The following is a 24831-nucleotide window of genomic DNA, read 5'->3' on the forward strand; positions in this document are numbered from 1 at the left end:
GATGGACAAGGAGGTACAAATCATGTATGTTCAGCTGACAAATCTGCAGTAACTGTGATGCTATCATGTCAATATGGACCAAAATGTCTGAGGATTCTTTCCAGCAACTTGTTGAATCTGTGCAACAAAGAATTAAAGCAGCTCTGAAGGCAAAAGGGGATCCAACCTGGTATTAGTAAGGTGTAATTAACTGATGAGTGTGTGTTATTTAAAATCTATTCTATTGTTAAATAACCATTTTAACATTGACATAACTGTACTGTAAATTCATAAAACTGTTCCAATTTTTTTTTCTCACAGTATTAACAGTAATAAAACATCACATGAAAAAAATCCTTAATCAAGCTATGTTCTCCTGTTATTTACATAATCATTTGTTTCCACAGCAAAGCTAAGCACCCATTGATTATTGTGGTCACTCATTTAACAGGACAAATATTTGGTCAATGAAACATTTGGGATAAACACCATCTAAATTGCTTGTTCTGTTATGACCAAAATTATATTTTTACAAACAAAACCAGCAAGTTCTCTAGAATTAGTTGCTTAGAAATGCCCCCCCCCCTTTTTTTTGTTTAAATTTAGTTAATCATAAACTTCAGTTTCCAACCCGTCTAGTGACTGATTAACAGTCTTAACAGGTGTGAAGGGGCTGACCATCAACTGTAGTGGCAATGCTTTCATGCTAACACAAAAAGCATCTGAACAAATGTCCACAAACTATTTTACAAGCTTGCAGGGTGGTTGTAGTGTTCACAACCAGCAGTTAAAATAATTGTTCTGTCTGAAAACTTGAACTTGCATTCTAGAATAAATCATTTCTGTTAGTCATAAGTTTGTTTGTTTTTTTATTTTTGCTTCTTTTTGGTGATGTGGCAACAACAGCAGCACCCAAAAAGGTGATATGTTGAACCAGCATTCACACTGTTAAGTACAAAAAAAACAAAAAAAAAAAAACAATAAAAAGCTACCAGAGAACAACAAACAGACCAGTGCTTTTGAATGAGAAAAGCCCAACAATGAAATACTGCATGACAGTAACTTGTTGTATATAGTTTAAACATACAGTACAAGTAAACTCAACAAAAACGCTGTGCTTCCTCTTAAAACTAAATATATCCAAAGTTACAATTGTTTGTGGTGGGAAAAAAAAAATGCAGTTTTTCCACGAACAATCTACGTTAACTTACCAACGCCTCTGTATGTACTTTACTTAGACATACCTCAATATTTTATATTTGCATTAATATTGTTTAGCATTAGTTTTCTCCTGAAGAGCTATTTTACTTACAATTCTTCAAATCTGACATTCATAGTTTACATTTGCTCTGGAAATCTTTAACAATACACTCACCAAAGCAGCACAGAGAGAAAGCAGCTTCCATCCCACGCTCATAACTTTCATGTTATAAAGTAGTCCATTCAATATTACTATTACGCAATATTTTTTGCATTCAAAGAAAATGAGAAACAACATGCCAAGGAGGCTGGTTGATGAGTAGTATTGATTAGGGATGATGCCATCTGTGTCTTTGAGAGAAGAGAGGCTACTGCGTCATCAATAATAATCTCAGAGGAAGGACAGAATGGGGGCGAGTCACAGGATGAAGGTAAAACTTTGGGGCTACAGCAGAAACAGCTAGTCAGTGTCCATTTCAGGGAGATTTTTCTCCGGTGTGTTTGTCTGCTGTTCTGTTCCGGCAGATGTCGTTTTATCTGGGTTGCATGGCTGGCTCTCTGTTCCCTCCTGCCCATTGACCGGCCCATTCTCCGTCTTCTCCTCATTGGGAGGCTCCACTTTGGGCTTGGGCTTGGGTTTGGACAGCACTGGATTGCATGCTGAATAAAGCTCCTGAAGAGTGAAAAGAGACCACGTGTTCAGAGCATGCGATCAGTTTTTTAAACAGAATTAACTATGACAAATTACTGTAGAGTGTATGGGGTTAGCAGTTCTATCCCTGGTTTTATTTAAATTACTGGCCTGCAAGAAACCAGATGAGTGATGCTTGTCGACATAATGAAGCCCTTAAAGCCCGAAATAAGCTCATAATGAAGCTTGATTCAAGAACTGGCATGTAGCGTGTATGCGTCTTGAAGGTCTACCTTAGTCTTGGCCTCGATCTCTTTAACTTTGACCACTGGGTCCACGGTGAGGTCCTGATTGTTCTGCTGGTTCATCTTGCTGTTCATCCAGACCATGGCATCATTTACCTGCTTGTCCACCCTGGTCACCTCCAGCTCATCCAGATGATCATAGAGCTCATCCTATTGGGACACACAAGGGTAAATTTGACAACTGTGTGATGATTGATCAGCCTGGTCTGAGATAAATATGACCTACAACACTGTTCTTAAAAACTGTGTAAAGCATTTGAGTTCAATAAAACTTAGCTACCTTTGCCTTGTAAGCTTCAATTATCTTCATGTACATCTGGATTTGTCTGCCAAGCTCCTCAAACGCTTTCGGCCTCTCTTCAGCTTCCAGGTATCTCTCGTGGATAGGCTGGCCAATTTTCTGTAGAAAGAAACATCAGTAAGGCAGAAAGTTATTTCAGATCTCTGTATAGTAAACCATTTCATGTCTATACTCCCCCTCCCCCCATAAAAACTATCTAGTCTTCCACTGTGTGCTTGGTTACCTTCAGTTCAGCCAGTTTGTCAATGTAAACTTGTTTCTGTTGGTCTTCTCCATCTTCATACAGCCAGTTCTCTGTGTCCTCCAGTTTTAATGAGAGCAAATCCCGATCCTGCAAGTCATACAGTGAGGGAGATTCAATTTCACGTTTTAAACATCAAATACAGGCATTAAATCTGAATTGAAGGTTTACACCTACTTCAAGTTTAAAAAAAGAATAATAATATTTTTACACAGAGACAATCAGTGTCTGATAACATGTCCAATGTTTACTCACAGCTTCATTCACAAACTTCTCCAGGATGCCGTGTAGTTTGTCCCTCATGTCGTACACGTACTCTTCCACATTGTTCTTCGCATCGTTCCTCTCCTTCTCCAGCTTATCCTGCATGATCATCTTACCCTGGAGGAGTCACAGTCAATTCTAGATTAGACAAACTATTCCATTTCAGGTATATTCCTGATATCACACACATGTCAACAGTAAAAGTTAAAATAGTCAGAGGGGAGAACTTCATGAACAACTGACATTATGATTATAATTCTGAGTGGTGTCAGAAAATAATATCACATCAGATAAACTACAGGTAATATGTTCTAGCCATAAATGATCAAGTATGTGTAAATGTGTAAACAATTACACAATGAAGACACTTCTTTTGGAGTTAAGGATAACAACCACAAATTAACCCAGGATCAGTGAGGATCACTTGCTTAACACAATACTGTGCGTGCACACTATACATTCCTAGTAATTCTTAAGAGCATTACCTCATTCTCCACACACACATTCAGCTCTTCCCTGGAAAGCTGCCAGTCCAAATTGCTCTCTATCGGCAGCTCCAGTGTCTTCGTTTTTACTTTGGGTTTCTTGGCTTGAGGAGGCTGGTCATTCTTCTTCTCCTGCTGCTTGGGGTCCTCTGTCGATGTCTGTGAAAGCAGAGGTGAAATGCTTTCTTTTTTTTTCTCCTGACAGAAGCAGCAGTAATTATGACACACCAAATCTTATGTGAGTGTGTCTGTGTGACCTCAGCCTGTTGGAGTAATTGTACAGCTCCGTCTTCAAATGTGCTTTTGCGCTAGTTTCAGTCTCTGTGTGATTTTATTATGCTTCTTTTGAGAAGTACATGAAATTCAGGCCAGATTTTAAATTTCTCATATACATAACTTTTTTTAAAGGCTTATTTTCAGGCTTTTTGATTTTATTTGATAATTCAACAGTGAAGAAGAGTCCTTACAAATACAGTAAATGAATTGTGTATATATGTGTGTGATTATATTAAACAATGTAAGCGGTCTCTCCCTTGTTGCTAAGAAAATCCCGTTAAGCTGGAAATGACCCGCAGTACAGCGCACTGATTCACAGGTTACCCTGCGACTTACGACTCCTTTTGCCAGATCAGGTCACATATGCTTTTTTTTTTTTTTTTTTTGAATAAAACAAACAAAACAAAATTAAATAAATAAAAAAAATTAAAAAAATCAGCGGAAAATCACGTTACTTAAAATACAAAAGAACGTTGCACTTGCTTTGGGTGTATTGGTTACCTGGTGCTGGGCGATATAGTTAAAAATATAACAGTTGCCATACTTTGCCAGCAACTAGGAGATTACAGAACATTACAGAAAGCAATTTCTCTCTTTGTTGTTTAATATCATTTAATTGTTTAAATTTAATTTGTTGACATAACCCTTTCGTGTAATGTACAAGCTTCCATAGGCTGCCTTGTAGTTATGCGCCTGGTTTATTTGGAAATGCAAATTTTGGGTGAAACACTGAAAATTATGTCCAAGTAAGTTTCTTCAGGTTCGTTGAACCTGAAGAAAGTGAACTTCTCTTTACAAGACTGCTTACACAGAGCAATCTAATTTTGTTCTATATGTACGCACGTATGTATGTATGTATGGGCATTAGGGTTGCCTTATCGCCCAGCACGAGGTTACCTCCATTTCTTCGGTCTCTGTTTTCTTGTCTCCATTGTCTCCGGGCTGGAGTTTCTGATCCTCCTGGTCCACTTGCATTTTGGTCTGACACATGGTAACAAAAGAAAGAATATACATAAAATTATATTAAAATAACACGTGCTGCTCTGGTGCTGTGTCATCCAATTAATGTGGGTTCAGGCCATTTCCCAACGACAGTCCCTGGTCACAACCACACAGTGAGAAACAAAACCTAATCTTTTAGCCCTGATACTGATGTACCAATAATCAGTCAGTTTGTGGCAGTCCCCTAGCTTGTCAGGTTTATTTTTAATATTGCTGATCACATGATCCTTTTTTCCCCTAGGTCATTTGAGATCTTTAGTTTGATGGTAGCAATTGTTCAGATGTTCAAATTAATATTTTGGAGATGGGCTGTGGGTTTAAGACTTTAGTTCAATCTGAAAATATTTCTGCAATATTAGGGAAAAAGGCTGCTGATGAACCCCTTAAAGCTGTCTTAAGCTCATCAAGGAAAGATGCCTAAATTTAACAGTCATGACGGGGTGGGGCCGGACTGGAATACTGATCGAAAAGGCTTTCTGAGACAAAGCAAACATCTCTCCTGTCACTTCCATTTCTCACATACACACACCCACACCATGTCATTAATGTCTGACAACCAGCGCAAATACACACAGCACACACCTCCTCTTCCTTCACTATCTGGTCTGTCTCCATTGGCTCCTCTCCTTCGGCTGTTTTTACCACTTCAACCATCGACGCGCTTGATACGCTGAAGACGCCGTGAACGTTTACCCGAACTTTCACCTTGACTTTAGCGCTCTCCCCTGATGCCTGAGGAACCACATTCTGGATCAGGAACTGGCCTGCAGAGTCAAACGTTAGCACTGATGAGAATACCTGCTAATATATGAATGAGTGAGTAGAAGTTCACAGAATTTTAACTGGAGTTTTCCCCAAGAAAATATAATTATTCCAAAAATAATGTTTAGTTCTATCCTTAATGCCTGTGCTTCACCACAACTCTAAATGAAGTCTAAATGAAGCTAGCTGTTGTACCTATAGTGGCTGTAGGGTAAGGCAGCTCCTTGGGATTGTTGTAGTAGGCTTCAAGGCTGAATGGCTCTTTCCGGTAGAAGGTCAGTACTTTAGAGAACGGAGCTGCATGGTTCTTTGGGAAAACCTCACAATCACTGCAAAAAACACAGAAAGAGGAGGTCATTAAGAAAAAATTACAGGGACAGGTGTTAACAGTGTAAATCAGTCGCGTCATTGATGGTTTGAACAAGCTGTGCTGACTTACAGGCTCCTGCAATATCCTGCAGCAGACAGCAAAGTTTTTATTCTAACAATGCAAGTAGTGAAAGAATGGACACGTAGCCTACTGTTTGTCCTCTGTAAGTTGCCACCTACTCAACCGCCCACCCCCCCTACCCACATGCACGCACCAATCTGTTATTTGGCAACAGTTTATAAAACACATCTGAAGTCTTCTTCAAACTCAAAGAGCATTTATGAGAGGGTTTTAGAGAGCATGAAACAGGATTTGAATAATATTTAGCAAAATGTGAATGAATCTGGCAAAGATTTTTGATAGTGGATCTGCGGGGTACAGTGGGTGTGGGGAAGGTGTGGCAGAAAATCCTGCAGGTACAGGGAGTTCACTTTGAGATTTCTAGCTAAACTTCAGTTAAATGTAATAGGAGCTGTAAAAGAGAGGACAACAAATTCAAGTTTTATGCCAGTTACATTCAAGGTGTCTTAGTACTTTGTGCTACTTTCTATAAGATTCAAGCTTAAAGAGTACCTCAGTCCTTCCTCTGCAGCTGAATTCCACTTTAGGGAGATGGAGTAGGGGACAACATCTGTAATTGAGAACTCTCGGACTTTGAAAGCTGGTGACAAGATGGCACACTGAGGAGAAAAAAAAAAAAAAAAAAAAAAAAAAAAAAAACATGTTACGGTCAAACTTTTGTCTTCTTCATTTTCTTTCTCAGACAAAAAAGTAAAGTAAGCAAGTAAAGTTTATTTATACAGGCAGGTTTCACAGGCAAAGCGTCACAAAGTGCAGGACTACAATTAAAACTTTTAAACAAAACTATTTGTGAAGCTCTTAGCAAAGGTTTTGTTTGATTTTAGTATGAAACACTGCAAATGACTATACGACTATATAAATTATTCAACTATAATAATAAAAAACAAACAAAAAAAAAAAAAACAATATATTTTTTTTAATTTAATGCAAAATGTTTTAACAAAATGAGCAATGGTGTCATTTCCCTCCTAGTCTAACACAGCTGCCAGTGAGTGAGTCTGCTGCCTGAGTCACTACAGGGATCAAAGTGTTTGCTTTGACAGGCAGGCTGTACCTGCAGAGCGCAGCCCCTGGCCACGGCCTCGTCTGCATTTAGGGTGGTGCTCAGCTCTTTGCCGAAGAATTTGCTGATCCGCTCTTTAATGGCGGGGATTCTGGTGGCGCCACCCACAATCTCCACTGCATATACATCTTCCTTTTTCAGCTCTGGATACAGGAAATATGAGACAAGGTAACAAGTGAATTTAAAAGATAGAAAAAAAACCCACAACAACAACAGTGCCAACGTGTTTCATTTGTTAAGTGCAAAGAGTGCAGAACACTTAATAGATGATGCTGTTATGTATTCAGTACAATTTAAAAGCCTTTTAAAGTTGAAAACCTGATCTAACATGTTCGGTTACTTTCAGACAGATTATTGGCAAGCAGAGCTTAAAAATAAGCAAGTAAAGATTAAAGGAAGGCAGGGAGGCTGACATGCTGCCATTGTCCAGAGGGAAGGGCTGCCTCAGCAAAGCACATGACTGAACCTGTGAGAGTGCACGTGCCTAGAGGGATAGTCCAGCTGCTATTACAGTCGTATGTACTCACTGGCTTGTTCCATGACGCTGTGGAGGGGACCCTCAACTTTGGCCAGCAGCCCCGCACACATCTCCTCAAACTGCCCTCTGAGGACACATGGTCATAAATTATTAATAGATGCAGCCTAACTAACCCACACACACACTTTGGAAAACTCTCCATGTTAATTTAACAGACAACAGCAAAAACAAAACACAGCATAAGCCTTTTATTTTAGCCCCATGCTCATTTTTCTCCTCTTTAAAATGCTATGGTTACATACGACATAGATCTTGTTCTTTTAATTCATGTAACTTTGTGTCTCACCTGTTAAGTTTACTGGACACGTCAATGTCATTCATAAAGCACTCAATGTTGAGAGGGAGGTCAGAGGAGTTGGCACTCATCAGCTTCTTGAGCTTCTCACACTCCTGGTAGAGCCGTACAAGCGCGCGGGGCTTGGACCTCACATCCAGCTTGTATTTGGTTCCAAATTCCTCACAGAAGTGGTTGACCAGGATATCATCAAAGTCCTTACCACCGAGGTCGGAATCGAACGCAGTAGCCAGGATCTAACAGTAAGGAAGGTAAATATTTTAAGTGATCAGAAATTAGAAAATCTTTTGTTATGTTTCAGCAAACATGATATAACCATGAATACAAGACTACAGATCACTGACAGGCAGCAGTGTTTACCACTGTGTGTAATTGCTGTTTTTACGTGTGTTTGGATGTTATTGGGCATCAGAATAGCAAAAATATAAGATGTAAACATACTGGACTTTATTTAAGTTCCTAACTTACATGAGCACTTTCAGCATTTATCCATAACTCACCTTGAGCTTTCCCTTGTTGAAGGCACAAACTGACACCTGGTAACCGGAGTGGCCCAGATCCACAAACACCACTATCCTGGGTTTTTCTTCTGGCGCTGGCAGGTCCTGCTTGTAGATTCCATAAGCCAGAGTCACTGGAACAATAAGACATAAGCGTCAGGTTATTTTCTGCTCACCGCTGTATCCAACTACTAATTAGTGCTCTAAATTTCAGCTACACTACGCTAAACTAATTCTGTTCTCACTAATAAAACGGATACTGCCAGACTGCGAATGCATATAAATAAAATGTAGGGCAGGCTTAATGCTGTGCATCTGTTTCACTCTATCTTATGATTAAATTATAAACCTATATCAACCATTTTTAGCATGTTTATGAAAATACGCTGTAACACAAACGCGACATTCAAGAGTTTACAGCTTGGCTCACATCAACACATAGTTGACTTAAGAGATGATCTAGATGTTACTTCACAACACAGTGTTAGGACTGTCAGGTGTGGCTAAACACCAACTCATCAAAATCATTTAGATGTTGCTTGCCGTGTTCCTATGTACCTGCAGTGGTCTCATTCATTAGCCGCAGACAGTTGAGGCCTGCGATCTGAGCTGCATCCATGACAGACCTCCTCTCTGCGTCAGTGAAATAGCTTGGCACCTGAGAGGAGAAAAAGAAAATACAGCAAGTATACATCTGAGTGAGTAACGTCAACAGGTTCACAATAAGGGATTTAACTGGACCCACCAATAACCAAAAGTGTATAAACATGGAATCACCGCAAAGCATTAATAATATCCTAAAATGGCCAAAAAATTAAAACAAAAAACTGTTTATTCCATGTTTAGGATCATTTTGAGAAAGAATAACCCGTCTCAGAAGATTCACAAGATCCCTGGATAAAATTACCATGCTGGTTACTCAGGGCGCCAAAACAAAACAGCTCCTTGTGGAAAAGCTCACAGGCTAAATTTAGCTATTGGCAACAGTACTAATAACATGTCATCTATCGCCCGGGCTGATGTAAACCTTAAGTTTAGGCCCAGTGAAAGTAAGAGCCTCTCAGTGTGAGATCTGTAACGTTACGCAACAGATCGGTATACTGTGCTCAAGAAACACACACTTCCCACTCTTCAGCATCAAGTTGCAAGAGAGGAAATAAAGCTTTCAGACAAGACATGTGCTGAAGTGTTTGAGGCTCAAAATGTGATATGAACAGGTGGCAAAGCATTTATACACCTTGCATGCATCTGTCAGCCAGCATATTTTTACCTAAACGGGTAGGAAAATTAAGAGGACGACATTAATAGTCAGTCAGATAACGGGATCTAAATGTATTCAGGTGCAGAGATCAGTACAGTACATAAAGTCATTTTAGGGTAACTTTAAGCTTCATTCAATGCAACGTCACATCCACCAAATAAACACTGTAAAACATTTAAAGACACCTTGATAAGATCTGACAAAAAAAGTCTAAAAAACCATCTATATAAAACCAGGATAAGCAGGTGGATTTTCAAAAGAAAAGCAAGGCGCAGCACCAACAAATCTATTTAACATCTTTTATCCTCAGTAAAGCTGTGCCATATTCCATCATCTGTGATGATACAGTATAAATTTTTACATCATTAGAAAAGTGCCACATTGGATATCATCACTACAGAAACACCATGTGTTTACATCCCCTAGTGCACACAACAACGAGACAAGCCCAGGCACATCTGAGAGCAAAAGCCGATTTACTACCTCAAAAGGGAGCTGCTTCAACAATCTCCAACAAAACACAGTACTTTCCAAAATACAATACCAGTCAAAAGTTTGGACACACACATCCATTCATATGAATGGAAACAAGAAAACCATTTGGAGGGTGGAAATCACTGATGCAGTTACTTGGTGAAAAAGAAGGGCTTTTAAGCAGCTGGTTAAAATCCTGACCCAGGTTACAGCTATTGCTTACCGAGATGACACAATCTACAACCGGCTTCTTCAGCGCACTTTCAGCAGTCTCCTTCAGTTTGGTCAGCAGCATGCCTGTTACTTGCTCAGTGCTGAATACTCTCTCTTCTTCCATGTACATCACCTAGAATTGGTAAGAATTAGGTAAATTATTACTATCAAGAGAATCATATAGGTAGCCAGTTAAGTAAGATATGTGCTGCAGTGCACACAAGGCAAGTTAAGTTAGTATTTCCATCAATGAGAAAAATGAATTCATTATTTAAATCAGAGTTTCATTTAGGGCCATTTAGCTGTGAAAAATATCCACATGATCAAATATGCAAAAATGCAGATTGCAAAGCCTTGTGGTTTTGCAGGAAACAGCAGGTTTATGCCGTCTGCTGTGATTTAATGTTTCTTCTGCCCTTATTTCTCCAGAGGACTGACATTAATCATCTCCACAGGGACGCAACAACACACCGGTCTGCGCCTTTGCAGCGTGCCAACCGAGGCATTGTCATTAATGTACTTGCAATAACTTCAGGTATTTCTGGAGTCTTACACTCATTATCTGTTAGTGCCAACACTTAGCAGTTTTTTTCATATTTAGGCAGTCAGCAAAATGTATAATACACTATAACACAAATCCGCGCAGGAATAAATACAACATCTTTAAAGCGACGTGGAAGGGAATCTTTTTAGGAATAAACAGGGAGATGAGGTAGGAAAGCTATGAATCAGAGCAAAAAGTATTACATGACGCACTTGTTGGAGCACAGCGTGTAGTGAGTGGAGGATGCAGCATAGTTGGGAATAAGCTGTTGTATCTTCTGTGCTTTCTCTCTTTTCTGTTAAATTTCTTTTAGCTTTCTTTTTATTTATTTATTTTTTTTTTAAATTTCTGATTGGCCCATTTCAGTATAAACTAATGCAGCTAAATTGAGGGCAGGACCCCAGTTAGAAAATACAATCTTACTTTTATGCCGGTGGCCCCAGAGGGCATCGAAGCCAGCTCGTACACCAAGTTAGACTTGGCCGACTGGACGTAAGAGTCTGTGAACGCCCTGCCATGTAATCGCTTGAAACTCTGCACTGTGTTTTTGTAGTTGGTCACCACCTGGATAGAATGAAGGAAGCAAAACAGGAGGAAATAAAGCCTTCCATTAAGCAGTTTTTCCATTTAATTTTAAAGAATTCTGGCAAAGACAATAGGGCTGGTGGCTGAATTTTTACCTGGCTCTTTGCAGCAGCTCCTATTGAACGATTTCGGGGTCCAAACGATACAAATGACCTGGAAACACAGAAGTAAAATGTTAAACTACACTGATTACCCAACATTACAAGCAAGCAGGTAGAGTCTGATATGACAATTAAGTGACCAATATACACTGGTCACATTATGTAACAAGCAGTATAAATTGTAAATGAAAAAGTCTTTCAAAGTGCACATTTTTAACCTAAAACTGATCCCAACATTTTTCTGAGTAATCCCTGCTGAAACCAGGATTGAGGCTTTTTAAGGTTTGTGTTGTCCGTAGTAGTACATAAACACAGTCTGAAGTGTTGTGGTAAGTTCACTTTAATAACAGAGGGGTTGCCTCTCATCACCATGGCTATCAAACACAGGTGCTCAGTGTTGCTGTCAACACACAAGTAGAGTGTGGTGACATCTAAGATTCGCCAACACTACAAGTCTCTGAGGAGAGTCACTCAGTGGATGCTGATCTTCACCCAAGAACAGGACAGGAAGTTGCATGATGCTAGAGAGAGAAAGTTAACTAAAACAACTCAATACTTATATAAAATTTCTAATATTCAACAGTATTAGAAATCATATAATGATCTATAAAATCTATAATTTTTTTAATGGTCTGTTTAAGCATTCTGTTTACTGACAGCTACTAAATCTCATTTTATGTCACAAGTTTGACTTGTAAAGTTAAAAAAAAAAGGTCAATTTTTGAGTCATAATAAAGACAAGTTAAGGATGTACATATATGCATATATATGCATTTCATACAACTATGGTTTAAATGTGCACTAGGTGAACATTTAAGCATAAACTGGGTATGTTAATTTTATCTTTTCCTTCCTGGGTTTGATATAGATGTTATAAATATTACACCAACGCAATAACTGCTCTTATTCAATGTTACTTATCCGTTTGGGGTGAAATTCAAAATTTAACAAGACATTAATACATATATCTGTTAACCATTTACAACCACTGAATCTATTTTTGCTATGTACAATTTCAAATGTATCTTGTCTGCTGTATATTACGTCGAACCCTTACAAATAAGGAGAGACTGGGGGGGAAATAAATCACTCTTGGTGACAGAAATACAACTAATGGAATTTATTTAAACAAAGTTCCATGACACCCAAATAAGCTGAACTCAAATAATATAAACAATTTCCCTCATAATAGATATTTGTTTATATATGTTATATACCGTTCGTATCATTAAGTCTAAAAGACACTAAAATTTGCTAGAATATTCCAACAAGAGATTGGTCGCTGTCGTCATCGTACAGACCATAACGAAAGACGTACATTTTGCTAAACGGGGCACACCGGTTGGTCGGAGCTTACGCCTTCGAGACAAGTACGACTACTTAAAAACGACAGGTGGCAAACACCGCCCGGTCGTGTTCTAACCGGCAACTATTCTCCAAACGGTCATTACAGTTAATAAAACTATGAGCTCAGCTAACTTGCTAGCTCGCCGGAGCTTCGTGGTTGGTGTTCGAGGGTGGTGTGCGCCTTACGAGTTAATTTCTAGATGGTTCCATGTTCACCATGGACACTGAGAAACGTTTCACTAACTCACAGTGAAAAGCAGTTCAATTAGCCAGCGGAGCACAAACGGTCACTAAGCAGTGAAGCTGCGTTCACGTGCATTACACTGATACCGGTGAGAGGACAAGAGCTTTAAAAAAAAAAACAAAAAAAAAATCTGTTCTGTAGCCATTCTCCAAGAATTATAATATCATTTCATCTGGTACTTACGGTGTACATCTGTCGCTGTACTCGTTAGCGACTGTCTCGATTCCTCCAGCTCGGGCTACAGCTACATAGCAGCTTTGGAAGCCCAAGTCAAATCCCACCACTGACATCTTCAGCGATATGTGTCTCCTGGGTTTAGCGTTGTACACAGTAGGATTTCTGTAACGAAAATAAAACGTGTAGCTACAGTCTAAAAGAGAAAAAGATGCTAAAGTCAAGTGAAGTTGTTATGCTGCGCTGTCTTAAGTACTTCTACTCATTATCCACACCACTGGCTATTGCCGGTGTCTCTGAGATGTGCTGGCAGGCTGCAGCAGCAAAGTCTACCTTAGTAACGTCTCGCCCGCAGCCATCGCGAGATTTACGTCGTTCCAGAGTTCTCTGGACTTTTCCATATCCACGTGAAATACTGTTTTACACACACAGGTACACAAACACACCACAAACACAACTCTTACTTATTTATTTATTTTAATAAAAACATCTAAAAATTCCTTTAAAAAATTACTGTGCCACAAACCAGCTCAGAACCAAGATGTGGGAAAATATAATATAATAAAATTAAGCCCCCCCCCCCCCCAAAAAAAAATATATAAATAATTGTTTTAATTATAACAGCAATTTTTATAAGCAGTTACTGAATAAGATTCGTTCTAAATATATCCTTCCATAATAATTAGTCATTTCCATGACATAAAATTACTAATTATAAATAATTTGTAATTTGCATAAAACATTTACCTTTTTGTGTTTTGTTTACAAAAGCAGAATTAAGAGTCTATGAAACAGAAGGGAGAGCTGATGACATGTAAATGCAGCTCTGACAAAGAGTAAATGTAGGTGGGTGTGATGACACTTGAAAGATGGGAGTGTGTACTGTGCGGTTGACAGATAAGTGAGTGCTTAACCTCAGCAACTGTTTCCACGGTAAGTGGAAATAAGAAGCTGGGAAGAGAAATGACCAACATCGTGTTTATAGTACATTGTTATCTATATGCTCATTATAAATAACACTGTTATTTAAAAAAACCCATGCTTCTTCTTATAAGGCAGTTTTTTTCCTGCAGTTTAATGTAAATAAAATCACATATAGTATTGCAAAAAAATCTTGAGTAGCCCCTCATTTCTTTATATTTTGCTTTTAAAAGAGTGCAGCAATGTACTGACCTCCTCCATGCATACTGACAACAATCTGAACCAAAAATTTCTAATTTGGATTCATCACTCCATAAGACCTCTTACCACAGATTTTTTTAGTCCAGTTCTTGTATAATTTGGCATAGCTCAGCCTTTTCTTCCCGTTTTCCTCTCTAGTCCCAAATTCTGTCGTAATCTCTGATAAACCCGCTCTGTGGGGGGCAAGTGTTTTATCTTGGAGGATAGAGTTCAGATTGCCAGCAGTAACAAGTCTGATTGTCGGAAGCTCGAAACAAGAGTCCATAGGAGAATCAGCTCTTTGGTATTGGCAGAGAAGCTTTGGGCAGTTTTACATGGGCACAGCCCACATACTCAACTCTGCTGCTCAACCCACAAATGCGTTTTCCTTACAAATGTGGCACCATTTAAGGGGAAATAAGCAGATTTTCTAATTGTAAGATTTATTGCCACGAAACACTGTTACAACAAAGAAATCATCCACCAAGCATAAATGTCCTTACTCTTGTGTTACTTTGTGTTAAGTTTATAAAGAAATGAGGGGTTGCTCAAGACCAGGGTTATAATAGTTTTGGATTTTACATTATAGTTTAGTTTTAGTTAGTTTTTACTTTTTTTTCTCTAATTCAGTTAGTTTTAATTAGTTTTCAGAGTGTTTTTTCTCGTTTTTATTAGTTTTTATTTTTGGTTTTATGCTTAGTTTTAGTTAGTTTCAGTTAGTTTCAGTATTAGTTTTAGTATTTTCATACCTAATCAGGTGCAAGATTCAAGGCGCAAAAGTGACTATTGTGTAATGAAAACTTCACAAAAGATACCGTTTAAAGAAATATATTCAACACCCAACTGTTCACAAGACATGCTAAATGTGTGTAATATTAAGGACACACATGAACATCAACAGGGAGAAACAAAGAAAAACATGAACTCCCAAACTCAATAAATTCTACAATAAACTCCACAATAAACTTCAGCATCAGTGCAGTAGATTAACAACACCTACATGTGGTGTTTGACAAAAACAAACTCTTTGAAGGAGTCAAAGCTCAAATCCAGCTGCATCCTGATGTTCTCTCCACCTGAAGCTGCTTCTGTTTTGGAGCTAGCTTGGTTAGATGCTGCTAATTAAACTTGCAGGGTCTTTGTACACAACCTACGGAAGTGTCCGACCTCATGTCCACATTTATGCTTGTGTAGCTGGTGTGTGTGTTAATTACCTTGTGGTCGTGTGCAGGGGTTTTATATGCGGTGCAGGCCGGGACTTTTTTTTTTGGTCCTCGCTCTTTGTGCTCAGTTTTTTGGCTGCAAACATATTTGTCCCTGTTTTTTTTTCACTTTCTTCATTCCTTCACGTCCATCCTGATAGATTCAGCAGTCTCCTACCAGGAATTTGCTGACAGTTGTGAGTCCTTATATTGATGCTTTGATTATTATTCCTGATTGTTATTCTCTCACTGATAAAGTAGCCGGAAACGCAAAAGGACGCAACAGTTTGAGGTGGACTTTGATGTCGCTGGTTTTTCCTGACTGAGAAGTGTTCCGCACATTTTTCATCATCCACAACAAGACCTTCGATTCTATCTGTGCTCTTGTACTCAAAGAACCTCCATACGGGACTCTGCCGCTTTCTCGGCAGACCGCAGCCATTACAGCGCGGTGATCGCATGCACATGCGCACTCACACAGTTGTCCTATGGCGCTCCCAGCTTAAACTCGGAGAGCGGAAAAAATCCACAAAGCTTAAAAAAAAAAAAAACAAGTAAATGAAAGTCAGTTTATCGATAATTTCAGTTAGTTTTAGTTAGTTTTGTAAACTCACAATTCAGTTTTAATTAGTTATCGTTTTTTCCTTTTAATTATAGTTTTTATTTATTTCAGTTAACGACAATGTTTTTTCAATTTCAGTTTTCGTTATTTCGTTCGTTTTCGTTAACTATAATAACCCTGCTCAAGACTTTTGCACAATATTGTGTGTTCTAAGAATTATTTTTCTTTTATTGCTGATTTTGTTTAAGCTATTTACATGGCTTATTTACAATCTACTATAATGTCAAAGTGCTGCTGTGAATGATGATGATGATGATGATGTTGATGATTATTTTTATTACTGACGTTACAGATAGGTGCAGTAGACTATGCTTACCCATAGAGGGCGATAACGGTATTAATTGTGCCGGAAATGCGCGCTGACACCAACAAATAAGAAAAAGTAACCTGCAACATGGCGACTCCCATGCATAGATTAATAGCCAGGAGGCAAGCGTGAGTATGATGTTGTTAAATTAATGTAACAGCGTTGTGTTCATGTATTTGTGAACGTTGCAGACTGTTAACTCCAGTGAGGTTCGGCTCGTGGCGCTCCGTGTCAGCTTCCGGGGGTTTAATGGGTGCTCTGACGCGCCTCTCTGTACAGTCCATCATTATTAGCTTATTTATCCCCGTCAAGGCTGTTTGGGGCCGTGACTGTCACTGTGGTCACACCGCCTGTTTTAGGAAGGACAAATAAAACGTTGGATGTCTGTCACGTTTCTACGCTCGCTTTGTTTATAAGGAAATTAAGGTGGATCCCTGTGTGGTCTTTGAATCTGCCGTTGTCGGAAAAATGTTGGCATCTGTGAAAAATAATGAAAATATTTTTTTTACATTTAATTGCACGTCACTGTGAAGGGCGCCACGGAAATCTCTTCCTGATGGAAAACTTTTTTCTTAATTAGTCTGTTTTTCCCAGCCGTTTATCGCTGATCTCAGACTTTCTACCATCACCATGCTTGACAGTTGGTATTCTTAGGTTTGAAGGTCTCACCTTTATTTCTCCAAACATACCTCTTGTCATGGTGTTCCTGAACACCCCAGCCAAGTTCCTCTAATCTGAAGGGGACAGTTTGGGTCTTCTTCCAGAGCTTGGTAAAATGGTGACGCATCTGAATAACTTGTTTTTATGTACAGTTGTTTGAACTGATGAGATTGGACTCTTAAGAGACCCTTCCAACTTCCAAAACGATGTAAATCTGCAATTCTTGTTCTTAGATTTTCATTGGACTTCACTTCTTGGACTTTCACATTGTTCTGTGTATTGGTCAATCCAGTGAGCGCTGTCAAATAAATCCTTTTTATGCTGGCAAAGAGAAATTACCAGTTGTAGTCAATCATGATCATTAATAAGAAGTTAATAGGCCTCGGCATTGTCAAGTTAAAAGATGTTGTAGAAGCTTCAGCACCACTTATTAAAAGACGTGTGTGTATTTGTATATTTGAGCCTGCATTTTTAATTTTAACCCTGTGTGGATTAGAGAAAAAAAATTAGAACAGATCATCAAAAACATTCAAATCCACAAATTACCATGATATTCATGCCCATGATATTCATGTGACAGCAAGGAGATGTAACTGCAGCAGTGTTTATTGACATTCATATTAGCCTGTTTTATTACATCAGGGAGGCAAACAAACAACATGTGCGCTGCCAGAAGTGTTTGGAAATGGGACACTGGACCTACGAATGCACAGGGAAACGGAAATATGTGCACAGACCTTCAAGAACGACTGAGATGAAAAAGAAACTGAAGGAGAATGAAAACAAACCCCTCAGCATTGCCGGGTAAGGTGTCTCAATCAGATCACCTCTGGTGCCACTCCGAAGTTATTCTAACCTTAGAAAGTCCGTATTGTATACTGGAAGCAGGAAACTCAAAGTTACTGAGTACATTTGAAGCAGAGACAATTCTCACAGAAGGTAAGATGCAGGTTCTGAGTCTTACCAAAATGATGGTTAAATACTGTAATTAAGATGCATCTTTAGAAATGCAGAGGGTGTATTTTATGTAATAACTTAATTATTAAAACTGTGAATAGTGCTGTCACACATTCCTGAAACTTTATTCTTAAGGCTGGGGACTTTATTTAGAAATATACATACAAGGAAGGACCTGAAGGATACATGCATGCAGTTCCTCTCAGGAGTTGAGATTCAGAAAACAAAATAGACAGACTTGACAGGAGAACGTGCACGTCTGTACAGAAGGTCTGACCCATGCATACAGAAGCATTTTGCAGACACGGTATACTGGGAATGCATATGTTGACGTGTTGAATTAACAGATTGCTAGACTATTATATATATAATGATGCCTCAGTATTAATAAGGAAATTGTTGCTTTTTAATCTCAAATGATGGTCACTAATAATTTTTTTCCCCCCATATCTGCAGACCAGGAACAGAAGGCTCCAATGAAAAGAAAGTTAAAAAGAAGTAAGTAAGGTGTACCTGCTTTCACAGTTGATGTGAAGTAATATGATCAATATTGAGATCTGCTGATGTATAAATCTTGGCATCAAAATAAAATTGGTCCTCCTTGTTCAACAAAAACAATAGTCATGGAATAATGTTTCTAAGAATATATATTGATTATTGATGGTCATCAGAGAAAGACAAAGACAAAAAAAAAACAAAAAAACTTTAGATGCTCTTAAATCAGCACACTGATGTCCGAGGGAACTTCAAGGAGTGTTGATGCTCTTTTCTGTGGAACTGACTGGTCAGTAGATGGAGTTTTTATACCCTTTTGGTCTCTAATCTTGAACAAAAACCACTCAGGAGCAGGTCAGGTCTGCTTTAGCATAAGCTACACATGGCACTGCACCTCAGTAAGAAGTGAAATGTATTTTTAACATTGAAAACCCAAGTTACCTAAATAAGCCCAAGTCCTGCTTTGTAATTCAGGCTTCTGTAGTTACACACTTCATGTGTAATATAACTAACAAAAATTTACCCCTTAGACAAAAATATGCTTTTACTGTGTAACATTTTAGTGTTGAATATTTGAAGCTAAAATGAAGAAAAATGTGTTCTTAACACTCTATTAATCCTCTACATTTAAATGCATGTTAATAAAGATGGTTAGATTAAGGTATTGCAATTCCTCATTTTTTTTAGACTGGGTTATTTCTGGAAAAATCCCAAAAACCAGCATTAGAATTTCCTTTGGAGGGAATTTATTCAGTTTCTTTGTATTGTTCACATTTGGTCACCTGAGGGTTGATATGGTCACATGGGAGCTCTTGGAGTCATGTGGGAGCCATAGTTCTTTAAGTTGGTGTTTCACATTTTCCCAGCAAGGGATTTCAGGAAGGTGCTGGAATCTCTAACGTTGTACTGTATGTCAGAGCTCTTTCTCTGTTTTGAAGCTCTAATTAAAACCAGTTTATCTAAAGTGGACAAAAATGTCTCCAGACAGTGTCCTCTAGTGGAGACTCTTGAGGACTGCAGGCGACTGCAGTTCCAACATTTTCAAATGTCTGAAGATTTCAGTGTAATGGTGTTGTAATCCAACAACCTGGCTTAACTGGTCTTAAAATGTCAGATATGGAAATATAAAAAAAAAATTATAATCCATTAAAAATACATGAAAACTTGCACTGTATTTTTTAGGGGTCGATTCACTTCACAATATATTTAATGTGTTAGAAACAGACTGTTGTTTGTGTCCAAACTGGCTTGTGATCACAGGAAAAGCACAGTTGGTACTAAATAACAATTGCAATGTCTCTGTTTTGTTCTGCCAGCATGTACAAAAACAGGGCTGTGAAACTGAAGCAGCTCCAGCTAACTTGTTGTTCATTTTTCCCTTGAGATGTTTGCTTTGCTGACAGCCATAAACAGCCATAGCACTGCTCTCCACTGAGCACTCTTTATTTTTCCCAAATAACCATTTTCCTTTAACAAGACAAAATTTTGAATGCATGAAAAGCACCCATTTGGGCCATTTTTACTGAAATTTTACTGTTGGTCACAGGTGCCATCACCCTTCAGTGTGGGAGCCACTGATGTGCTCATTATTGAGTAGTGGCTCTAAGGTGCAAAAGTATTATAGCAGTGGTTTGTTTGTTTGTTTCTTTGGGAGGAGGCTATCACATCAAATGCCATCAGTTAAGAGATATCAGCCATCAGGCGCTGGTGACTGTGTAAAAGTGGTGTATAAAAGCATATCGATGGCTGTTAAGAATTTTAACAGCGTCACTCCCTGCTCATAAAAGACGCAGATAAGGGCCTGATTATCTACGAGTTCTTGCAGCTTTCCCTGTGCCGTGACCATTCTGGTCTGCTTGACATCCAAAACAAAAAAGCAATTAAATCGTCTTCACGTGTGCATTCATGTAGTCTGCACGATGCCCAACTGCACCGATTTGCAGCGAAGTGACAGTAGCACGGGTTGTGTTGAGGTTTGGTTTAGGCAAAATAGTGACAACGCAGCTAACACAAACTTACCGCATGCTATGTGCTACACATGCGAGGGGGAAACTCTGGACAATGCCCCAGCCCATGTTTTCCTGGGAAATTGTGTGTGTGTGAAAGCAACTTAGGGATACAATGTGCAGGTGATGTTCCAGGTATGCAAATCAGCACTTGTAAATGGAGACTTTGTTCTACTGTTTGTATTACAGAGTCCAGTACACCTCAGTGATGGTAACAGGTACAGCCTGAGACCTTAATAACCAAACACAGTGTTCAGCTTTGTGTATTCATGCTGTCCTCCACTTCCTCTTAGGGCTATAGACTCGAGCGACAGCAGCAGCGGTTCAGACGGCTCCTCCAGTGACTCATCGTCGGACAGCAACGACGACTCCAGCTCCTCTTCAGATGACAGTGACAGCAGCAGTGACAGCGACAATGACAGCTCTTCCTCTTCCTCCTCCTCGTCCTCCTCCTCCTCCTCTTCGTCCTCAGACAGCTCAGACTCAGGAAGTAGCAGCAATTCAGATCAAGGACCTCCAAAGAAGAAGAAAAAGAAGAAATAAACATGGTGGAATCAGCTGGATTTCTTATTTGATTCCCTGAATTTTTTTTTTTTTTTTAATTTTTTTTCCTAAAAGCATTCAGAGTTGGTTGAAACTGAGTGGATGTGGACGAAGGAGAGGAGACAAGATGACACAAAATAGAGAAATGAGACAAGTCCACTTCTATTAGTGGGATATTTTCTCCAGTTTTTAGGTCTAAGGATATAAAGTTTAAATATCTGAGGCAACGAATGTGACTATTCATGTTAAATCTTGTGATTTTTGTACTTAGTATATTTTTAGTGAAACTGTACAGCTCAACACCTTTATAAAGCAACAGCATATCTAGACATTATATGACCTCCATATGTTAGATAACAGTTGTTTTGGTCCAAATCAAATTAAAGTCTTGTTGCTAGGAAATTGGATTTGCTTGTTTCACTGTAAAACTTGTTTTTAAGCCTTTTGGAATTTGCTATTGTAAAATGCTTTATTTTGCTAAAAATAAAACACATTATATGATTTTACATATATGAATTTAGGAATAAAATGTCCAATAAACCATTTTTTTTTTGTTCACTTGTTTACAAATAGAATATTTTCAAAACCAGCATATAGTCAAATGAAAAAGAGGGCGTCCTCTTAAATTGTGAGGTGTTAGATATCAGGACATAAGAAATCGTGGTCCTTTAGCAGGTCTCAGAATTATTTAATACAACCTCAGATAAACAATGCACGACACATTTCACCATTTTGTTATTTATTTAACACAAACTAAGCCAAACTACAGAAGCAGCAGTTACGGTGGTTCAGTAACTTATAGAACCACCTTGAGCAGCAATAACTTGAAGTCGGCATTTTCTATATGATTATCAGTCTCTCATGTTGTGCAGGAATTTTGGCCCACTCGTCTTTACAGCTTTATTTCAGTTTGTTGAGGTTTGCAGGCATTGGTTTGTGCACAGCTTTCCTGTTACAGTGTTTCAATCAAGTTGAGGCCTGGACTTTAGATTATTGCAACAAACATCATTGTTTTCTTTTTCAGACGTTCAGTTATAGATTTGCTGCTGTGTTTGGACAGACGGCCCCACATTTAACTCGAGAATACTTTGGTACAGAAAGCAGTTCATAGTTGACCACAGTGACAGAAAGGTGCCCAGGTCCTGTGGCTGCAAAACAAGTCCAAATCATCACCCCCTCCACCGCTGTGCTTGACAGTTGGTATGTTTGTGCTGATATGGTGGGTTTAGTTTTCAACAAGTGTAGCGCTGTGCATTATGGCCAAACATCTCCATTTTGGTCTTGTCTGTCCAAAGGACATTGTTCCAGAAGTCTTGTGGTTTCTTCAGATGCAACTTTGCATACCTAAGCCATGCTGGAGTGTTCTTTTTAAAGAGAAGAGGCTTGCTCCTGGTAAGCCTTCCAAACATACTGTACTTTAGTTTTCCACAGACTGCTTGTGCATTTTGTCTAAATTTTTGTTAAATAATAATAGTGTAATATATTGTGTTTTATAGTTTATTAGAGGTTTTATTTACCTCACTTTAAGACTTACTAGGGACTGGATGATTTTTTATTATATCCTGATACATAAAACCTTAGAGCCTAAAGAGGATGCATGTTCTTCTTTTCAACTCTGTGGGAGTAGCAGTGGGCATGCTGTTGTCTTCTAAGACAATATAAGATAATATAAAGTGTTTTTATTGCAGTATAAATACAAAACTAGGAAGGTGGATTTCAGATATAGTCAGAATATGTGATAATTTTGGGATGATGATGATTTAATAACAATAATTATGCCACATTTTTAAACCATTTAATGACAGTTTCTACTGCTTACAGGCACGTGTAAAATCATATATATTGTTGCATAATCAATGAATGTCTGAATTTGGTGGCAGGATCAGCCATCACAAAGTAAGTCATTGTTTGAAAGATTAAAATCATGATAAAATTTGAAATGTATTTACTTATCAACCAAAGGCGCGTGGCAGCTAAATCAAGATATCCAGGGTGTGTATTTATGATTAGATCAATTAAAAGCTGGGTATAGTCTGTTATAGCCTGCTGTCTCTGGCTACAATTAGGGAACAATGAAACGTGATTTCCTAAACGTCAAAGTCTGGTCAACCTGCGCGTCACAGAAATGTTGCGTTCACGTCAAGTGGGAATTCATATCAGCTGTTGGAGGCGTATGCTCAAATAATTGAATAAAACTCGCAATTAAGAACGAGGCTCAGTGGTGTTTTCAAATATATCGTCGGCGGTGCTGCCATGTTAATTAACATTTGCTTTCTGACAGTGTTTACTGGGCCATATTGGTAGGATTAGGAGATTCCCGACAGCGCGAAGGCAGCACCGCTTGCTGCCATCCATGCATTCAGTCCTGTCTGTGGTGGTACCTGCTGGCTGCTTTAACTTAGCTAGCAGTCTTACCTATCAGTTCAGGAGTAACAAAATGAACGCGAGAGAAAATGATTTTTATTTTGTTTCCGTCTCGATGTGCCGTCGCATTTTAAAGAAAAGATGAAGACCATCCACTTGGTTTTAGTGTTTTAGCCACTCGAGCATTTTTTTTTTTTTTTTTTTTTGTCTGAATCCGTTTTGCGTGTAACTGGAAGTGGAAAAGACAAAGAGAAAAAGAGCTTTCCAATAGCTAGAATGGTTTGGGCCTAAAAAGAAGACAAGAGGTAAGGATGCCAACTCTAATGGAAGACGCTAGTTGGTGTGTGACTGCGCATTGTGGGTATCTCATATTTGAAGTGAACGCTGATTAAAAATTTCGCAAAAAAATTCAGTAGCTTCAGGGCTAGCTAGCTTAGCCTTAATACGCTACTAGCAGGGTTCCGCTAGCTAACGTTATGCTAAAGCGAATATTCAGGTAGTCCTGTAGGTAGTGTGCTAGCCGCTTGCTAATGATTTGATTAGACATTGGATCTACTTTTGAGTTCTGGTGGAAGGAGGCTTTCATTATTTGAGGGATGATGCTAAATGTTACTTTTATACGTTTCTGTAGCAGGGAAGTTGAGGCAAATATCGCGGTGATAGGAGTAATGTTTTTGTTCCTGTCATGGTAGCTAACAGGTCATGACGACTGCTGTTAGTGTTTATCCGTGCTTGACATAACTTATACACCTGAGTCTGCTACAGACAGACAGCGAGGTAACTGTATGATACTACACGTGCAAATGATAAATATGCTATGTTTAAATTTTATTTGTAATACAGATTATTCACACTTAATTAAAAATAAACTCCAGATTAGTGCACATCTGGGCAATCCAAAGGAGGGGGGGATAAGTGCTACTTGCGTGCAGTTTATGTGCTAGTTTATGGTTATTTTAAGTAGTCCTAGGCCCGTCAGAGCCATGAGTTTTCTTACAGTGACGAGCAGAAGCTTTTGCTTTTGTGTCCTGTCACAAAACCTAGTGCTACTCTTTGTCACAGTCTTTATTTGCATGGAAAATAACATTTGCGCAGAACGGCAGCACAGTGAATCTGAATGTATGCTTTGGTCAGCTGATGTGCTGTTCTAGGAAGCCATTTTGCGTGCTATAGTTTGTAGTGGTGGGGGGATACGTGCTAAGTCCAGAGTTCCTCTTAACATTTGTCACGGGTAGTCCATGCACACATGCAGGAGGATGGACGTGACGCATGGAGACA

The 24831-nt window shown here is 38.8% G+C and overlaps 3 protein-coding genes across 5 annotated transcripts in view; 2 read left to right on the top strand and 1 right to left on the bottom strand.

The window, feature by feature from the left end:
* Positions 1 to 907: 907 nt before the first annotated feature.
* On the bottom strand, positions 908 to 17317 carry hspa4a (heat shock protein 4a). Of its 3 annotated transcripts, none has more exons than XM_030746293.1 (20): positions 17218 to 17317; positions 13246 to 13401; positions 11466 to 11523; positions 11209 to 11349; positions 10252 to 10374; positions 8852 to 8951; positions 8294 to 8427; positions 7785 to 8029; positions 7488 to 7564; positions 6952 to 7103; positions 6390 to 6496; positions 5642 to 5775; positions 5267 to 5448; positions 4580 to 4663; positions 3407 to 3565; positions 2913 to 3038; positions 2640 to 2747; positions 2396 to 2515; positions 2104 to 2265; positions 908 to 1852 (listed from the first exon to the last, which is right to left on the bottom strand). In XM_030746293.1, exons 1-20 carry the CDS (start codon positions 17313 to 17315, stop codon positions 1640 to 1642), a joined length of 2679 nt encoding a protein of 892 aa, XP_030602153.1. In that variant the 5' UTR covers positions 17316 to 17317; the 3' UTR covers positions 908 to 1639. The 3 variants fall into 3 exon arrangements, with proteins under 3 accessions (XP_030602153.1, XP_030602155.1, XP_030602154.1); XM_030746295.1 differs by lacking the exon at positions 17218 to 17317 and adding an exon at positions 13493 to 13608; XM_030746294.1 differs by lacking the exon at positions 17218 to 17317 and adding an exon at positions 13570 to 13590.
* Positions 16528 to 21694, top strand: zcchc10 (zinc finger, CCHC domain containing 10). Its single transcript, XM_030746296.1, has 4 exons — positions 16528 to 16656; positions 17831 to 17992; positions 18602 to 18643; positions 20940 to 21694. The coding sequence occupies exons 1-4, from the start codon at positions 16616 to 16618 to the stop codon at positions 21187 to 21189; spliced, it is 495 nt and encodes a 164-aa protein (XP_030602156.1). The 5' UTR covers positions 16528 to 16615; the 3' UTR covers positions 21190 to 21694.
* Positions 21695 to 23567: 1873 nt separating this feature from the next.
* aff4 (AF4/FMR2 family, member 4) overlaps positions 23568 to 24831 on the top strand; it is a 30509-nt gene continuing 29245 nt past the window's right edge. The window contains exon 1 of the mRNA XM_030745854.1: positions 23568 to 23858. The gene's annotated coding sequence lies outside the window, so the exon portion shown is untranslated. The remainder of the gene's footprint in view (positions 23859 to 24831) is intronic.

This window comes from Archocentrus centrarchus, chromosome 14 (genome assembly GCF_007364275.1).
Source record: "Archocentrus centrarchus isolate MPI-CPG fArcCen1 chromosome 14, fArcCen1, whole genome shotgun sequence".
Taxonomy (NCBI): Eukaryota; Metazoa; Chordata; class Actinopteri; order Cichliformes; family Cichlidae; genus Archocentrus; species Archocentrus centrarchus.

Excerpts from the sequence above, each read along its gene's own strand:
- zcchc10 (XM_030746296.1), top strand. The coding sequence starts at position 16,616 with ATGGCGACTCCCATGCATAGATTAATAGCCAGGAGGCAAGC. Across the intron at positions 17,993-18,601 it reads AAACCCCTCAGCATTGCCGG|ACCAGGAACAGAAGGCTCCA; the intron begins GTAAGGTGTCTC and ends CCATATCTGCAG. Across the intron at positions 18,644-20,939 it reads GAAAAGAAAGTTAAAAAGAA|GGCTATAGACTCGAGCGACA; the intron begins GTAAGTAAGGTG and ends ACTTCCTCTTAG.
- hspa4a (XM_030746293.1), bottom strand. The coding sequence starts at position 17,315 with ATGCGTCACCATTTTACCAAGCTCTGGAAGAAGACCCAAACTGTCCCC. Across the intron at positions 11,524-13,245 it reads TACAGCGACAGATGTACACC|GTCATTTGTATCGTTTGGAC; the intron begins GTAAGTACCAGA and ends CTGTGTTTCCAG. Across the intron at positions 11,350-11,465 it reads GAGCTGCTGCAAAGAGCCAG|GTGGTGACCAACTACAAAAA; the intron begins GTAAAAATTCAG and ends CATTCTATCCAG.